Source organism: Rhineura floridana, chromosome 19 (assembly GCF_030035675.1).
Source record: "Rhineura floridana isolate rRhiFlo1 chromosome 19, rRhiFlo1.hap2, whole genome shotgun sequence".
Lineage (NCBI taxonomy): Eukaryota > Metazoa > Chordata > Lepidosauria > Squamata > Rhineuridae > Rhineura > Rhineura floridana.
In genome coordinates, this window is record NC_084498.1 from 23,584,847 (window position 1) to 23,603,643 (window position 18,797).

The 18,797-nt window shown below is 45.5% G+C and overlaps 2 protein-coding genes across 9 annotated transcripts in view; one reads left to right on the forward strand and one right to left on the reverse strand.

Moving 5' to 3' along the window:
* SLC8B1 (solute carrier family 8 member B1) overlaps positions 1 to 8,021 on the forward strand; it is a 36,407-nt gene extending 28,386 nt beyond the window's left edge. For all 5 annotated transcript variants that reach the window (XM_061603145.1, XM_061603146.1, XM_061603148.1 and 2 more), the window contains 3 exons: positions 518 to 598; positions 995 to 1,059; positions 2,296 to 8,021. In XM_061603145.1, the coding sequence (XP_061459129.1) occupies positions 518 to 598; positions 995 to 1,059; positions 2,296 to 2,493 (344 nt within the window). In that variant the 3' untranslated portion in view covers positions 2,494 to 8,021. The remainder of the gene's footprint in view (positions 1 to 517; positions 599 to 994; positions 1,060 to 2,295) is intronic.
* Positions 8,022 to 8,965: 944 nt separating this feature from the next.
* Positions 8,966 to 18,797, reverse strand: part of TPCN1 (two pore segment channel 1) — a 45,049-nt gene continuing 35,217 nt past the window's right edge. For 3 of the 4 annotated variants that reach the window (XM_061603141.1, XM_061603139.1, XM_061603142.1), the window contains 8 exons: positions 18,289 to 18,378; positions 17,301 to 17,416; positions 16,569 to 16,615; positions 14,838 to 14,906; positions 14,605 to 14,689; positions 13,678 to 13,814; positions 12,167 to 12,247; positions 8,966 to 11,755 (listed from right to left, as the gene is read on the reverse strand). In XM_061603141.1, coding sequence (XP_061459125.1) covers positions 11,633 to 11,755; positions 12,167 to 12,247; positions 13,678 to 13,814; positions 14,605 to 14,689; positions 14,838 to 14,906; positions 16,569 to 16,615; positions 17,301 to 17,416; positions 18,289 to 18,378 — 748 coding nt within the window. In that variant the 3' untranslated portion in view covers positions 8,966 to 11,632. The remainder of the gene's footprint in view (positions 11,756 to 12,166; positions 12,248 to 13,677; positions 13,815 to 14,604; positions 14,690 to 14,837; positions 14,907 to 16,568; positions 16,616 to 17,300; positions 17,417 to 18,288; positions 18,379 to 18,797) is intronic. The other variant, XM_061603140.1, reaches the window with a different exon arrangement.

The window sequence follows — 18,797 nt, forward strand, 5'->3', positions numbered from 1 at the left end:
GACCTCTTAAAAGAAGGTTAAAAAGCATATTGTTTTTTTAAAAGAAAAAAAGGTTTAAAAACATATTAAAAAGCAATTCCAACGCAGCAGCAGAATGAGATAAGGTCTCTACTTAAAAGGCTTGTTGAAAGAGGAAGGTCTTCAGTAGGCGCCAAAGAGATAACAGAGATGAACATAACAGAGAGCCATTGAAAACTTTTTCTTCTATGGTTTGTCTAATCTTTTTTTTTTTCCCAGTGAAGCCCTCTAAGTTGGTGGCCATCACCACAGCCCCATTCGCCCTATATATTTAAAGTAGTATTATACCACTTTGTTTACGGCGTCCCTCATGGAATCCTGGGAAGTGTCATTTGGCAAGGGTGCTGAGAGTTGTTAGGTGACCCGTATTCCCCTCACAGAGCTACATTTCCCAGAGTTCCCTGCAAAGAGGGATTGTAAAAGCACTGCATTTATGAATCCAGCCAGCAGGGGCTAAAATTGCACCATTCGATTCGCTCTCCTTTTTTTCCCCTTGCAGACACTTTCTCGGACCTCACGATGGCTCGGCAGGGATACCCTCGTATGGCCTTTTCTGCCTGCTTTGGAGGCATCATCTTCAGTATCCTTTTGGGTTTTCCAGGCAGTTTGTAGCTTCCCCTGTTGGGTTGGGTCTGCGCTTCCTGGGACGCCTCCAGAGGCATCCTGCATTAGTCCTCGTGAGATGTCAGCATGATCGTAATTTATTAGATTTGTTAGACGCTTGTGGCCCGAAGGTCTCCCGAGCGACTTACGTCGTCAAAAGCAAAAACAAATATTGTATCGTAAAAACACAACAATACCTCATCATTACTACATTACATGCCGCCTGAGGGCAAACTGTGTGTATTGATGTACCACCCAGTGCTCAGGGTATCACGATGGTGCACCCCATCGGTATGAAACCGTAGAAAACGTTGGGTTGTATTCGGCTCAGTCCTACTCGGAGCAGCATTGTCACTCCTGAACTTGCCTCCAGATATGCTCGTTGGCGTTGGGCTGGGCTGCTTATTGCAGATGACGAACAGCAAGCTGGTTGTGAGGGTATGGACTCTCTCGTTGCCGTTCCTTCTTCCGCTCCAGGGGCTGGGGAATCTGTAGTCCTCCAGCTGTTGTTGAACTTCCAGCTCCCACCAGCCCCAGCCAGCAGGGCCAGTGGTCAGGGATGATTGATGGCTAGGCGAGGCTTACCAAATATGTAAATTTCGCTTCCCACTAAACAAGTTCCAAAGTGAATTTCAGCTAAAGAGGAGGAAATATAGTAATCAAATAATGCAATAATAAAATAGGAACACCGGAAGCTTCCTTATACTGAGTCAGGTAATTGGTCCATTGCTCGATATTGTCTGCACTGATTGGCAGCATCTCTCCAGGGCTTTAGGCAGGGCGTCTCTTCCAGCCCTACCTGGAGGTGCCAAGGATTGAACCTGCTCTGGCACAGAGGTACAGCCCTTCCCATAGTATTAAAAACAAATTTAACAATACCGTACTGTGTGATTGGAACACAAAAACTTCTTCACCTTGCACTGAAGCCATGACAAGGTTGGCAACAGGCAGGTCGTCTTGGGGAGAGCATTCCATAAATAGGGGGCTACTACAGAGAAGGCCTGTTTTCTCATCGCCACTGTCCAGACCTCCCTTAGAGGTGGCACATAGAGAAGGACCTCAGATTATAACTGGGTATAGTGGTCCTGAACTGTGTAAGGGTGTAAAGGTTGGAACCAGCACTCTGAATAGGGCCCAGAAATTGGCAAACAATACAGTCGGGTCAGAACCAGCACTATACACACCTTTTGTTCTTGTTAACTATCTATCTGCCACGTGGTACATCAGCTGTAGTTTCCAAAGCATCTTCAAAGGCAGTCCAATATACAGCGCATTGAGGTAGTCCAACCTGGAGGTTACCAGAGCCTTGATAGCTGAAGCCAGGCTATGCATAGCCATGGCCAGTGGTGAGGAACGGGGTGAGCTGTAGTCCAACAACAGCTGGAGGGCACAACGCTACGCAACATATGCTTTATACTGAGCTAGACTGTTGGCTCATCGAGCTCAGTATTGTCTTCACTGACCGGCAGCAGCTGTCCAGAATTTCGGATGGCAGTCTCTCCCAGCCTTACCTGGCGATGCCAGGGACTGAACCTGGAACCTTCTGCATGCAAAGCAGATGTTCTACCACTGAGCTATGGGTCTTCCCCATCTCGGTAACCCCTTCATTAGAACTAGGCCTGTTCTCTGGACCAGCCGTCATGCTCGCCCTGCTTTTCCTGTCTCCCTCTGCAGCTGGAATCGGATGGCCTCCTGGTGTGGATCCTGGCTGGAGCGCTGGGCCTCAGCCTGGTCGTCTCCTTCCTCTCTGTGCCCGCTCAGTGCTTCCACCTGGGGCAAGGATATGGCTGCTGCCTCATCGTCTTTTATCTGGTGTTTTTGACGGTTGCTCTACTGACCGAGTTCAGGGTGATTCGGCTTTCTGCCGTCTGATGAAGGCATCTCTCATCACGGACATACTTTTACGTTCCCATAGGACGGTGGATGGGCTTGCAAGACCTCCCCCCTCTTGGGATTGAGCTGCTCTACTGGAAGATTGTGCCTTGCAACAAACACAACGGCCGGCATCACTGGCAAATCCCAAATAGTCGGGTTTGATTGCTGTCCCCCGACAGGAAGGAAGAGCAACTCAAATCTCAGAAACGTACACAGGGTCTTGGCCCGGCCATTGTGAAGTTGCTGCAGCGTTTGCAGGCATGAGGATCCCCAGCTGCTTTCAGGCCTCTTATAATTCAGGGATTGTTTGGCCAATTCAAGATGCCTTGGGAGGCTTTTTATTCCCGATCAGTATTAAGTTTTCTAAAGAAAAAAGCATTACGTAGATTTTAAACAAAAGGTGTCTTTTTTTAAAAACAAAAAAATGAGATGGTTTTTTTTTTAATGACTTTTGCTAGAAGTGGTTTGTAAACCCTCTTGATGTTGAATGTATGCCCCCTGATACACACTTAATTCCTTGTGGCTTCTGACCGTTCGTTTTCGCAATAGAGTTTTTAACCAGAAACTGCACATGTACAGCTGAGAGATCAATTATCTTGTTAAAACCCAACACCTATTTCCAATGCTCAGGGATGCGTGCTGGTGCTTATCTCCCCCAAACTGGAAGCATCCGTGCCCGAGAGGGGAGGTATCCGCAGGTTCAAGAAACCCCCATTTTTCAAAACTCGAAGAAGCTAAGAGAGAAATCCACACGGCGCAACTGTTAATGTGCTCGGTGGCCGTGGGATGCTGATTTGAGTTTTTGAAGATGAGACACAAAATGGAGGAATGGAAGGGAGTGGCTGGAAGCCTGAACCAGGAGCATTGGGAACCAGGTAGGAAGCTGCCATTGGTCCATCTAGCTCAGTGTTGTCTACACTGACTGGCAGCGGCTCTCTAGGACTTCAGGCAGGGGTCTCTCCCAGCCCTCCCTGGAGAGGCCGGGGATTGAACTTGGGACCTTCTGCATGCAAGGCAGATGCTCTGCCTCTGTGCTGTGGTCCTTCCCTGTCCCTGCATTCCAAACTGCGGCATTGAAGGATTCAGAAGAAACGCTGTTCACTGTCTCTGGTAATTGGGTTTGCATGTGGTTTTTCAAAAACCTCTTGAGCTGTGTGGCAGTGTGTGTTTGCGTCAAATACCCTGGTGCTGTTCTTATGCCACTTTTCATGCCCAGGAACTGTTGGCTTCCAACTTACATGAATTGTTTCTGGTTTACCATGAAACTCTTGTCAGAAGCATCAGATTTTTAACATCTTTCATCTTGACCACCCTCCTGCCACTGCTGCTCAAGGATTATTATTTTTTAAAGGATCAAAGGCACTCCTGCAAGCACATTCAGAGGAGTAGGTTGTTTGTGGCCGCAACATTCCAACCTTTGGGAATCTTTTTTTAAATTGGCTGAAAAATTCAGCCAGCAATCCTAACTCCACTTACCCGGCACTAAGCCCCATTGAATTCTGTAGGACTTTTCTGAGTAGATGTGGGCCAAATCCACACTATACTTTTAAAACACATAACTCCCTCCCAAAGAATCTTGGGAATTGTAGTTTAAGGATGCTAGGAATTGTAGCTTTGAGAAGCGTAACAAGTTCCCAGGATTATTTGGGGGAAACCACGTGCTTTAAATGTATGGTGTGGATAGGACCATGGTTAGGATTATGCTGTTGTCCTCATTTTTGTGCTGGTTTTTTTTACTATGTATGTATGTGGAAGTGCTGCCTTTTAAGAATTCCAGGGTAAAATTAGTGTGCAGAAGTTGTGGCATCGCAACATGCTTGCACAACAGGAGGCACACTGATGCAGCCAACTCATTGTGTGTGTGTTGTAGCCTACCATGTTCTCAACTTTTTATTTTTGCAGTTCCCAACAGGTGGCAAAAATGGGAATCTAAGCAAGCCCCCAGCCATTTATGACAAGCCACTGCTGGGCTGTAAGTTGTTTTTTTTTTTTTAAGCTTGGTGAGTCGTAAGCTGACTTTGTGCAAGTGCAGCTCTCTGGCTTCTGAGAGGTGGCCGATTGCTGACTCGCTGCTAATTCCCATGTCAGTGAGTAACGGCCTTGTCTCGGAGGCAAAGGCATGACGAGGCACTTTTATCCCTCAGTCAGCACTTGACCACACTCGGCACGGTCACAAGCGTTTGGACATCTGTGTTGAACCACAGGAAGTTTGGGAGCCTGGTGCAGTGGCCTTCTTGCTTAACCCACCCAGACGGCGCGTCGGGCTGAAGACACAACCACCCTCGCAAGCTCTTAACCTGGCCAGTTGTTCCTCAAAAAGGCCCGGTCAGCTTCACACCATTGGGCAATCCTGTGTTTTCAGGTAGCTGAATCCAGAATGTTTTGCTCATCAGTATTGGGAAACCTAGAACTTCTCCCACTCCCTGGTTTAAGCATGTCTCAGTCAGAGTGACACAGCATGGCAGCCACAGACAATTGTTCAATGGTTTAAGCTGATAGTTCCTTGGGGTGTGTGGGGAGACATACGTGGACAGTGCTTTAACTGTTGGGTCTTGTTGTGCAACATTGGAACCCACCCCAAGGCAAGATAAAAAATGATCAGCATGATCTATCCAGCTGAATCAAGGTGTATAATAATCCTAGGAATGCTTACTCAGAAGCAAGTCCCTTGGAATTCATTTACTCCCACTTAGTAAATGTGTTTCAAGATAGCAGTCTGGGAATATCAATTTCCATGGCCCCATCTCCACTATATATTTCAGGCACTGTGATACCGCTTTAAACCGTCATGGTCTTCCCCCAAAGGATCCTGGGAACTGTAGTTTGTCAAGGGTGCTGAGAGTTGTTAGGAGACCCCTCTTCCTCTCAGAGCTAAAATTTCCAGAGTGGTTTAACAATCAACCCTTCTTCCCTGGGAATTATTATTATTATTTGATTTATATCCCGCCTTTCCTCCCAGCAGGAGCCCAGGATGGCAATTGTAGCTCTGTAAAGAGAATAGGGGCTCTCCTAACAGCACCCTTAACAAACTACAGCCTCCAGGATTCTTTGGGGGAAGCCATGATGGTTTAAAGTGGTATCACCGTGCTTTAAACGTATAGTGCAAATGAGCCCAAATTGTTCCGTCTGGAACCTGTGGTCCTCCAGCTGTTGGTCACACTGAACTCCCAGCATCCCTGGCCATTGACTATGCTGCCTGGGGCTGATGGGAGTTGGGAGTCACAACAGCATTTAGAGGGCTACTGGTTGCCTTGTCTGTGTCATATGCAGTCATGTCAATCGCATGGCATTTGTTTTAAATGCCACTAACTGGAAGCAACAAAGTTTATCTTGGGAATAACTTCTAATTGGCTTCATCTGTATTTATTCTCCCCATAAGTGCACCTGCAAACTATAAATTTTATCATATACCAAGCCTTTAAAAATGCCTGTGTCAGGGTTGGTTTTTTTTTTAAAGGATCTTAAGCATCAAGGAGAAATTAAATACATAGGGTTATATCCCAAATTCAGAGTAGACTTACTGAACCAAAATTAGTCATGTTTGTTCATTTCAGTGGGTCTCCTCTGAGTAGGACTGACATCATATACACCCTATAATTTTTTTATAATACTTATTGGATATATAACAACTCCAATAATAAATCCTTCAGAGGCCAAATCCCATGCGGTGTATTTCAGCGTATGCCAATTGTGTTTCAGCACAAAGGTCTTCAAGGGCCTAGTGGCAAAGAAACAAAATAATGACAAATCTGTAAAAAATAAAACAAAACATTAACAGGCCAGCACTTCTGAGATAAACAAGCTGGTACTTACCAATCGGCGTTGACTCAAAATTAACTTTCTTAAGACGTACTGAGTTAATGTTGAGGTTTGGGATTTGTGAACGGAGATATTTTGTATGAGCTTAATTAGGGCATATTGAAAATTGAGAATTTTGTTCCGGACTGTGGTTTGCAATGGAGGCTTGAAGTGAATTGTGTTGCTCTCTTCACAGTCAAAGCCTGTTAGTGAGTATCAACTGTTATAATTTTGGTTTGTTCAAGGTCTGCCTCGTCAGTGCTTTTGTTTTTTTTTAACAGATTTATCATGCTGACCTTTTTTGTTATTGGAGGCTGCCGCTGAGGTCTTTGTAGCGAAATGTGTCTGGTGTCTGTCAAAATATACCGCAAAGGCTTTATTATTGGAGTGTTTGTATATATGATTGTTTTATTGCAACAAGGAAAATACTGTAAACATATATAATTCTTTAACTCTGATGTTGGTTGCCAGATTTTTTTATAGGGACCATTTTGTGTGCCCCACTTGTTCTACGTGTTCAAGCTCCGTGCACGCACATTCAAGGAGAGCCCTTTCCATTCTGAGATGTTTTGCCAAAGAATCCTTTGGTGTCTGAGTGAGCCATTTGTAGAAAACCTGTATAACAGTTGCCCAGAAGCAGCACCTCCAGCCAGGGCTGGCAAACTGCCCTACAATGGGGGCCCTTCTGTGTGTGTTGGGTGGTACCCTGGTGATGGGCTTACCTGTCCAATACCAGTGGTCAGCCATCATGAATTCTCAGGATGCCCATCCTGTAGCATCATGGGAAATTGGCCATGCTTGCTGAGGCTGATGGGAGTTGTAGTTCAGCAACATCTGGAAGGCCAAAGGTTCCCGGGTTTTGTCAGCTGGAAAAATATGGCTGCTTTCTATACAGTTGCTGGGTTCGTAGGGTGTTCCCTACCGCCCAAACCTTTTCCTTTATCCCGACATGGCAAATTAGGTGAGGACACGCATTCAGATTGGAAGCTAAGCCATGGCAAACTTGCGTTTCAGGTCACGTGTCCTTGCCACTAATTGTCATGGAATGCAAGGGACAGGCTGTTCTTTTATATTTGGGAGATTGAACTTCAAAGCCTCTCTGTCGTCTATGTAGTAAAGTGTAGCTTTGGACAAGCGTTGTCTCTATGGAATAATCTACCTCAGAAAGATAAAACGAGAGGGATAACTTGCCCTGAGCTATTGCTAGAAATAATAATGTGCATAAGCTGCTACCGGGCTAGTTAATCAGCCATTCAAGATGCTTGTTCTTGAACTACTAAGCAGATTCTGGGCCAAAGTTTTCATTCTTTTTTCAGAGCTGCAAGAAAGCTGCACTTGAGGAAATCTCCTTAAGGAATCTGTTAGAAAGAAGCAGTTTTACATGAATCCTTGGTGCTGGAGAGCTGGAAGGCAGGGAGAGATTAGGGTTATTAACTAGCTGGGATTTACTGAAACTCACTTCTGGACTATGACCCTGAACAGATGTGAGCTGTGTGCATCATTAAAATGAAATGTCTTCCTTAGCCTCTTCTGTCCAGGCTTCTTGAAGGGGAGGAGCCAGTGCTTTTTGAATGTTACTCACTTTAAAAATATTTTCTTAGGAACCTCCCTGAACATCAAGCATTTACACCAAGTGCCAATATGTCTGCAGTACTCTCCCTTCCTGTTAAACCATTTTCTGTCCTGAGGTCAGTGTAATCTGGTATGCTAATAAAGGCAACAACAACAAAAAATATGATTTCTCCTTCGCTTCAGTGCTATAGAAGAGCTGCTGAACATCAGTGCCAGTGGCTGCGTCTATTTCCAGGCCTTGTGACACTGTACAGGCAAAACACCCTGCTCATGGCCCCATTTGCACATTTAAAGTAGTATCATACCACTTTAAACAGTCAGGGCTCTCTCCAAAGAAATCTGGAAAGTGTGATGTGTTGAGGGTTGTTAAGAGACCCCTGTTCCCTTCATGAAGCTGCAGTTCCCAGGGTGGCTTAACAATCGATCCTTCCTAGGGAAATCTGGGAATTGTAGCTCTGTGAGGGGAACAGGGGTCTCCCAACAGCTTCTCAGCACCCCTAAATTACACTTTCCAGATTTCTTTGGGGAAAGCCCTCACAATGTGGTTATGATATTGCTTTAAATGCAGAGTGCAAACAGGGCTCACATTTCCAACGCATACACAAATGCTCTTTCTAAGTAACATGCAAAGCGGAAGCAGAGTGTGTGATGTATGAACACTGCAGATGAGCCCTTTACTTGTGCTCCACAAAATGCTTGCTGGGTAGTGCTACTCCCCACACCCACACACAAAAATGTATCGGCCTTTCCTTTAGGCTAACAATCTAAATAGAGATAAGGACTAGAAAAACAAACGAGGAAAGAAAGTGAAAGGAAGGAAATTGGGAAGAGAGAGATTCCTTAAGGAGGAGGTTAAGTAAGAGAGGGAAAGTTAGCAATTGGTGGAGGGTGAAAGAGGATAGAGACACAGGCCTTAAGAAGCCTTGGTTTTTTCCTGTGCATCTATAAATGGGGAGCAGAGGGTATATACAGCTGTAAAACATGAAAGCGCTACATTTGGTTTGCACAATTACTTAGTGCTCTTGGTAGAGGAAGCAGTTTGTTCTTCACGGTGAATCAGCTTTCTCCCACCCGTTTCGAGTAAATGCGGAAAGCAAAGAATGCTTAGAAACGTTTATTAAATGTGCCTGGAAACATTTATATAACACTGTTTCAGACATCATCATTACTGTTGCCATACAAACTCCCAGCAAATGAAACCTCCCATGTGTTTCATTTCTACAAGTGATTGTCTTTGGAGTTAAGTGTTGAAGGAAGCTAAGGAGAGGGCAGTTAGAAGATATACTCTGAGGTTTGTGTCCTTCTAGCCTGCAAGCAACAGCTTCTGGAGTTATCGCTAGCTTATTTTGGAGAGGAAAAACAAAACGTAACAGTGCCAGTTGCGTTCAGTTAGCAACACAGCTTGAGAAAAACCTTCAACTCTACTTACACTTTGCAGAGTAGCAGAAACTGTACCCAGCTGTTAGGGGAAAGCACTTTTAAGAACAGGTCTCAAAGCTCTAATCAGTGGAGAAGGGCCCAGATAATGCTACACACAGGTTTGCTCCTTTTGGCTAGCTCAGAGGTAGCCAACATGGTACTGGCCAGATGCAACTGGACTCCATCTCCCATCATCCCTGATCAGTGGCCGTGCTGATGGAAGTTGGAGCCCAAGAACATCGGGAGGACACCAGATTGGCGACACTCAGGCTAGTTAGTAGTCTGGTGTATGAAGGAGCAGAAAACTTCAGTTTCACCATAAATGAGGTCAGAATTCACTTTCCATCAGCAAATAATTATATGCACTAAAAACAAAAAGCAAGGCAGTGATCACTGTTACCTTTTTTTGTTTTTTTTTACAGCGGGTGTACCACTACTCTACCTAGCCCACAGCATAAGTGGCTGCTTGTGGTACTTAGTATGACTGCCTCTCCAGCCTAGGCAGCTGAGCAAATCCACTAAATCCTTAAGGAAGGCCGTGACTGATTTGAGCAGGCCGCTAGTGGGGGTTTCAGCAAGTGGCGTAAGACTAATGGCTTGTTCTGCCAACAATATCTATCCCCTCTTAGTGACAACTTCCTAGGGACAGATCAGGTCATCAGGGATGTCACAAACACACACAGACTACTAGCTTGTTCCCTTGCAGCGATAGGAAATCCATCCTTTCCCAACCTTTGGGTCCCCAGATATCAGACTACAACTCCCATCAGCCCCAGCCAGCATGGCCAATGGCCAGGAATGATGGGGCTTGTAGTCCAGCAACATCTGGGGACAAGCCATCCTAACGTCACCCTCCAAAAAACCAGGGAAACGGCGTGGCTTATTCTGAGCCAATTCGAATTAAGATTGGACAAATCCCTTCCCATCTATTCATTTATCTTGCAACAGGAGATTATGTCTCTCTTCCCCTTTATTATCTGGTACTTCTATTGCACAGAGCAGGTGTGGGGAACCAGATGCTGCTGAACTACCACAATCATCCCTGGCCATTGGCCATGCTTGCAAGGACTGATGGGAACTATAGTTCAACAACACCTGGAAGGCCAAAGCTTTCCCACACCTGGCATAGAGCCATAAGAAATAGTTGCATAGTCCAGAGCTCTTAGCTCTCTGCCATAGCAGTTTTGGGGGGAGAAAGACCTCTTTCTTTCTGGCTTTGGAGCAGCAGAGTTTAAGCAAGTAGGTGGGGGAGTGGAATTCCTCTCCGGTTCAGATTGAAATCACAGGCAGGGAATAACTTGGGAGGACTGCCATATTTGAGGCAAGCGTTACATGTCGTCAAAGTTCATATTCTAAACCAAAGGACTGTGAAACTCATGCTCCATCTCTTGTTGCTTGTGAGGAGAAGGGGCATCTGTATGTGACACAGAGAGACCACAGCTAATAAGAAGATGATAAAAAAAAATGCAAGAGGTAACAACTGATAAGGGCCAACACGGACTGGACCCTGCAGAGACTGTGAGATTATACCTTGTTATTTTTACTTCCTTCAAAGTTATTGCTTTAATACATCTCCACAGGCAGGGCTGCTTCCACAAGACCACATACCCTTCTCCAGGCTGCAGTGGCAGGATTCCTGTATTTAACAGTCTCCCCGTTTCAGTCAGTTTAAGAGCAGAGTACTTACGCATAATGGGACAAGCCTTGTTCAGGGGCGGGAAGTGTTACACAGCCACAGCAGCTCACTGAAACAGGAACCCATTTCCTTGATGGAGATGATGAGGGTAGAGCTGGACCTCAAAAAGGCAGTCCTGTTACAAACTGGACTGGACTTGCTCAGAAAGACATTTACATACAGAAAGACAAGCAGTGGCAGTCAATGTTTTTCCAGTTTTCTGATGGAACTGCTGTTGCCGGCCAGCCTGGGAGGCTGGAATGAAACTAAGACTGGCGGCAAAACAGCAGTATTGTATACTTCAGCTTATTTCATCCAACCGTACTTAGTTATCTGTGTATCAAGAGAGAGCAAAATGAATCCCTGCCTACCTTACACTAGACAAATCCCAGATGTTTTAATCACTTTGCCACTGTGGGTATCCCTGCTTGCCACCCTCCCCTTGCATAATGCCCAGGCCATCAGGCAGTGTTCTGGCTGCACTTGGCAGACTCTAGTACGGGAATGAGCTTGTGCAAAAAGACGAGCCAAAGCTCTCTCATACAACAGCACCTGGAGATGATCTTCTGCCAGGCCACGCTATGCATTAATTCAACACATACATTGCAAAGTTAAGTAAACAGGAGGTGGTTAATGCACAGGAGACGAAGCAGCACCTTATGTTAGCCGGGCCTAGATAACGGTCTGAGAGCGCTGGCGGAGGCCTGGAGGCTGCAAGGGCTGGCTGAGCAGCTGGTCATCCTCTTGCCAAGGAAGCTGCCTTTCTTCTTTCCTGGAGTGCTCATCGTACCATTCCTGCACAGAGGCAATAATACTGGGATTGTTTCATTTCCCCACGGCCCATCCTCAAGTCAGCATCATCAGCATCGGCAAAGGCTTGTGCACAAAGGCGATGATCCTCTTGGAACTATAGCAGGTGCAGGAACACCTAGTGGACTAAGGTGGGGACTCTAGGAACACAGGAAGGTCCCTTAGCTCAAGTCAGACCTTTGGTTCATCTAGCTCAGTGCTGTCTACACTGACTGGCAGGGGCTCTACAAGATTTCCGATGGGAGTCTCTCCCAGCCCTGCCTGGAGATGGCAGTGGGGAATGAACCTGGAACCTTCTGCATGCAAACCAGATGCTCTAACCACTGAGCTATGGCCCTTCCCAAGGTACAGGCAGCATTGCACTAACTAGGATGTGAACAACTTTGCACTTCTTACCTGTATCTCTTCCTCATACATTTTCATACTTAAATCGCTTTTGGTCCTTGATCTCCGCCCCAGGAACAGCATGGATGTTTGCTAAGGCAAGAAAAAAGAAAAAGAAAATAAAAGGAAGAAGGCAACTGGCCCTCGATGCCAGAGGTGAAATAATAACACCTGCTAGGAGCATGCAGGGATCATACCACAGAGAGAGCTGACCATGGGTCTAAATGTCTTATCTACTGGATAGAGAAGATAAATGTATAACTGTGAAGACTGCACATTTGCTTTCTGCAGTAACTGATACGAGGAGGACATTCTTGAGACAGAATGCTGTGTCTCGGCAAGGAGATTTCAGAATCTTAAGTCTGTTTTGCCCTTTTCAATTCATTTAGGATTTACATAATTCTGTTCAGATTTGCATAAATTCATCCTATTTTATTTTAATAATTTGTTAAAGGAACAACCTCTTCCTTTTTATAGGGGCATGCTGGGATTTGCTAAGGAAATTCAGGTGTTTAAGTTAGTTTATGTCACACATTATTATTATATTTCCATTTATAGACCACTTACTATCTGAAAGATCTCAAAGCGGTTTACAACACAACACACAAGGCACAATAAAGGACATATCAAATTAATTTACAAAGCAAAATACATGGACAATATCCATATCCATAAGCACAGTATAAAAGTCAGAGTATTACAAGGCAGTATAATATAAATAACAACCAACATAACACATGCACAACCACCCATCATGCATTCCATACAACCATTACCACCATTCACTACCTTAAACATATCAATCAACCACCCTCACTCAGCGATGCCTTCTTAGAGCCCGAGTTAAATTGTCTATTGACATTAACATGTGCCACTTTCAGTCTGCTAAACTTTTGTAACAGTCTAATGACTAGATACAAGTAAACAAATCTGACAATTGGAATCTGCAGGCCAAACGAGCAGAATTTTTTTCCTATGCAGCTGCGTATGCGGCAGGGAAACAGTGCGCATCAGGCGTGGGGAATCTTGGGTACCTCCAGATGTTGCCGAACTACTGCTTCCAAGAGCCCCAGCAAGCATGACCAATGACCAGGGATGATGGGAGTTGTAGTTCATCAACATCTGGAGCCAAAGGTGCCCCCCACACGGCGTGCATTGTTAGATGTGAACACTTCACTCATACGCCTGTTTCTTTTGTCACTCAGTTGGAAACGTCTCTTGCGACGTTCCAGTGCGTGTCTAATTTTTTTCCTCCTACATAGACCTCTGCGGGGGGGGGGGGGGAAGTCATTTGTGAAACGACTCTCAGAAGCAACAAAAATCTGCTTCGGAATTGCTCCTTTATTTTCCTCTTTCAGGATCGGTGGTCACACAGGGATGCCCTTCAACGTTCTAAATCAGAAGTGATTTAGTCTTATCGTTCTGCATAAGGCCAGCCATCTTGAGCAAGTGGCAGGATGGGAGGTGAGAAAGGATACCTGGGAAGGTGTGAAGAGAAGAACTCCCAGCCCCCCGTTACTCACCCTGTGCCTGTCCATCTGGGAAATGGCCTTGAGCAGCTGGCTGGCAGACGAGGCAATGCAGTTCCTCCTATACAGCTCTGCTACAGCTGCCATTTCTTCCTTGGAGACTTCCCTCTCAAAAACAATGCCAGTGTCTTCTGCAGAGGAGAAAGTCAAGGACAAGGCTGGTCTGGTAGTGGAAGGAGGAAGATCCAATAAAGCATTGGTGGCACTGCCTGGTCATTTTTGCACACCTGGTCTGCTTGTCACATGCCTGTCATCATATAGCATCAGGGACAGGAAAGTTCAAACCGCAGGTGCAAATGAAGAATTGGGACTACACACTCAGGCTTCCTTTGCAGCCACGGTTTGAAACTTTCTGCATCTGACATACTTTGACATCAGGTGGGTAGCCATGCCCACCTGTCAACGTGGCCCGTGGAAGGTTGGCCACTTTGGGTTCCAGCCCTCAAGCCAAAAGTGCTTCCCCATCCCTGTAACATATATGAGAAGGGTCGTAGGTCAGTAGGTAAAGCTTCTGCCTTGCATGCAGAAGGTCCCAAGTTCAATCCCAGCATCCCCAGGTAGGGCTAGGAGAGAACCTGCCTGAAAACTTGGAAAGCTGCTGCCAGTCAGTGTGGAAATTACTGAGCTACATGGACCACTAGGTCTGACTCAGTATAAGGAAGCTTCCTATGATAAAACCCCCAGAAGGGGTCAAGGCAAGGCTCTACACAACAAGGCCTGGCTCATCAAACAGGCCTTCCATTTCTTAGTCATTCATTCACTTTCTATTCCACCTTTCCTCCCAAAGATATTTTATGCTTTTTGCCCTTGTAAATTTTGTTGTACACCACTCTGATATTTTGTACGAGGCGCCATTCTACAATATTTTTTTTTAATAAATAAATAAGCAAATGAGCAGGTTTGTGAGTGTGACCCTCTGACCTTCTGGCTCTCGGTTCTTCCGGGTATAGTTCATGCGGAACACAAATGCCTCCAAAATAAAGGCTACAATTATTGTCATCACCACCTGGGAAGGCGGAAAAGAAGAAGAAAAAGTTCAGCAGCAGAATGGAAACAACTCAGCCCAATCCCATTTTATAGCTTCTCCACACACACACCCCAAACTGCACTTTCACGAAACTGTTTCACAAAGCGGACCAGGCACCTCCACTTACCATGGTCACAATATAGAAAATCATGAAGTAGAGGCGACTCCAGTGAGAAGTCTCTGATGTCACCCCTTCCTGAAAAGGAAAGGAAAAGATAAAGCCTTTTGTGAACAGCTAAAGAGGGGACAATTTAAAACAAAGTTCATGGTTGAATTCAGCACCCATCTGGTCCCCTAAAATAGCCATCCCCCCATCCTCAGGTTACTTGATATCTCAGTATCATAATGAAGGCAGCCAGTTCTCCAGAGAGATACTGGTTCAAGGATCTGGCCTAACAAACGCAACTGCAACAGAAGGGCTGTGGCTTAGTGGTAGAACATCGACTTTGCATGCAGGTTCAATCCCCAGCATCTCCAGGTAGGTCTAGGAGAGACTCTCTTATGTGGAACCCTGAAGAACCACTGCCAGGCAATGTAGGTAAGAATGAGCTAGATGGACCAGCAGTCTGACTAGGTATAAGGCAGCTTCTTTATGTTTCTAACATCACGCGTGTGAAAAGGAGGGATCGTCGTTTCAGTGGCAGAGCGCCTGACCTGCAGATGGAAGGTCAGCATCTCCAGTTTAAAACAACAACTATTATTATCATTATCATCATCATCATCATCATCTTTATTTATACCCCGCCATTTTTCCAAAACTGGAACTCATGGCGGCTTCCAGATAAAAAATACATATAATTAAAAACATACAAAGTCTACGTTAAAATATGATTAAATTATTTCCAATATTAAAACCATACACACGTATAGCTAAAAAAGTTCAAACTAGTTTAAAAATGATATAATAGACATTAGCAATGCAGCACCCTTCAACTACACATTGGAGAGCAGGTGATGGGAAAGATTCCTGCCTGACTCTCTGGAGAGGTGCTGCCAGTCAGAGCAGACAATACTGGGACAGACAGGCAAACTATATAAGATCATATGAACAGCTTTGTTGGATCAGGCCAAAAGCCCAACCAGTCCAGCATCCTGTTCTCACAGTGGCCAGCCAGACACCCCAATGGGAGCCTGAATGCCGGGGACTGAGAGCAACAGCGGTCCCCACACGTGTGATTCCCAGCAACTGTATTCAGAGGTATCCTGCCTCCGATGATGGAGGTAGAACCAAGACTAGAGTACCGTTTCGTTGCCACCGTTTCTCCCTCTGCCCACCAAGCATGCCCTGCAAAGTTTCTCAGTTCAACAGTTCAAAGTCTACCCCTTGCCCCACTCTCCCATTGGGCAGGGGAGGTGTTTTTTGGTTTTGTCTTCAAAAAGATGGTCAATCCAGGGACATTCTCACGATAAAGAGTGAATTTCCAAACCATTGATTAATCATTGATTTAATGGCATTTTAATTCAGAGCCTTCCTCAAAGGAGCTCAGAGTGCCACACGTGGGGTCCTTCTCTTCCCCAACCATTTTGTCCTCACGACAACCCTGTGGAGGTAGGGTACAGTGAGAGAAAGTGGCCCGAGATCACCCACTGAACTTTATGCTGAAGGGTGAGGAATTTGAGGTCTTCCTGGCCTTAGTCCAGCACTCTAACCAGCATCACACCGTGTTGGCTCTTTCTCTACTTTCCATCTCCACATACTGAGTTGTTTGGCGCATTCCCTGCAACACCAAGGAACCGAAGGGCCAGTTGCTGAACCAGCAGGTGATAGGCACAGACATCAAGGAATCAAGCAACATTATTACATAAGAGAGAGCTCCTGTAAGGGAACAGTTCCCATCCCAACCCGAGCGCTACTTACCATGATGATGTACCAGTCGTTGACGACTGTCAATTCAAACAGGGTAACTGCACAAAGAAAAGGGGGAAGCAGGGAAAAGTAAAACACTTGTATGGCCATACACATTATGGGCTGTATTCAAGGTAACACTAAGTTCAAGTCGCTTAGCAGAATACTTGTTTCACCGGCAAAATGCTTTGCGCCAGCAAATCATTGCTGTGCAAGGGAATGCATAACCAAGTTGCTGGTAATTCTGTTGTGCAACAGGTTGAGCAGTCTGTTGTGCCAGAAGTTTCTGCTGGTGCAACTGTCGCGTCGGATTCCTCTGTTGTGCAGCATTAAAATTTGCCCATCTGCTAGCACAAGAGCCTGTCCACTAGCGGACAGAGAATGTTGCGCACAGTCCTTTGCACGCATTGCTTTATATAAAATATGCTATTTTTCTGCGCACAGAAACTGCGGGTGCAAACTCCAGATTAAAAGCTGCGATCCAACTGGGAGCTGAGTTCCAACCCTCAAGCAAGATTCCAAGCATCGGCTCAGATTGGTCCAATGCAAAAAAGCAGACTGGAGAGATTCCTCCTCTATCTGGAGCAGAGACGGTCTCATCCTACTAGACTAGCAGTTGGAGACCAAAGGAGGAAGACACACCGGCTTCACACAATCTGTACCTCACAGGCAGCAACGGCATCTGGCATGCGCCCATATACCAAATTCCCAAAGAGCATGATGCTCTTGGATTTGTGTTCTTACCGAAACTGTTCAAGACATTGTCAAAGTTGTTGAGATAGTAGTATCCTTCTTCCATCACCGTCCTGTTGCCAATGGTGTGGTTCACCCAGCGATAGGCATCTGCCACTGTGCTGGCGCTGAACAGAGAAGCAGGCAATAAAATGTGAGGTGGCTAACAGTATTATGCTGATGATGACTGAAAAACTACATTCTTTTACTTATTTATGAATCACTTCCTATGAAGCGCCTCAAAATGATTTCCCAACACAATAAAAACACACAGAAAACAGTTGCCTATATAAGCACAGTTTTAAAAAAAATTACATGAAAGCAAATTAAAAGCACTGCATATATAAAAAGAATTTCAAATCCAGTACAGATACTGACTGAGATCAAAATCTCCACTTAGAAGACTTGTCGCAAGAGGGAAGTCTTCAACAGATGCTGAAATGAAAATAGAGACTGTGCCTGGAGTAGTTGCTGCCGCACTAAAGGCCTTATTCTGACATTGTGTGTGGAACAGACCTCCTGATAAGATACTATCTGCAGGAGGCCCTCATCTGCAGAGCTCAGTGTTCGGTTGGGTATATAAGGGGTGATCAGAGCTATTCACGATTTTCTATCCAAAAATATTCTCACTGCAGAATTTTGAATGTATGCAGATTAGGCATTCACTTTGCCTTCGGTATTCATTGTCTTCTTCAGTTGTTTAAAGCTGTGTACACACAGGGCGAGATTTAATAACATAAGAACAGCCCAGTTACTGGATCAGGCCAGTGGCCCATCTAGTCCAGCATCCTATCCTCACAGTAGCCAACCCAGATGCCTTAATGGGAAGCCCACAAGCAGGATCTGAGGGCAACAGCATTCTCTCCACGATTCTGCGTGCTGTGCTAAAAAGCCCGTTTCCAAACTAGCATAGCAATCCCACAGGCGGCTCGCAACTCTGGCCACGGCATCCCGACACCGTAAATACTTTTCAGAGAGAAGGAAAATACTGGGTACTTACTTGCAACAGTTTGGGTAGAGTTTCCCTGAGAAGAACTCCATACCAATGATGGCGAAACAGTAGTAGAAGATGAGCAACGTTAAACCTAGGCTGGAGGAAGGGAAACACGAGGATCAGGAAAGCCAAAATCATTTAGCGACAAGACTTTTCTGTTATGGCGTTTCAAGTAAACTGTGGGAAGCATTTCTTTGCATGTAGCAAAGCAGCCCAGAGGATCTGACGTTTGAACAGGCCAGATATGAGAAGGATTCCAGGAGAGGGAGGGAGGCAAACAAGGAAGGCATCGGAACCCTTCTCACACAGAGCCGGCTGCCATCAGAAGGAAGGATCCTGATAAGGTTTTGTAGGTTGATACTGTTTCTTGTGATCTTGAAAATAAGAACATAACAGCAGCGCAGGTGGATCAGGCCAGTGGCCCATCTAGTCCAACATCCTGCTCTCACAATACGCAACCAGGTGCCTTGGAGAGTGGAGACAGAACACAGCCTTATCACTCATGAATTTGTCTT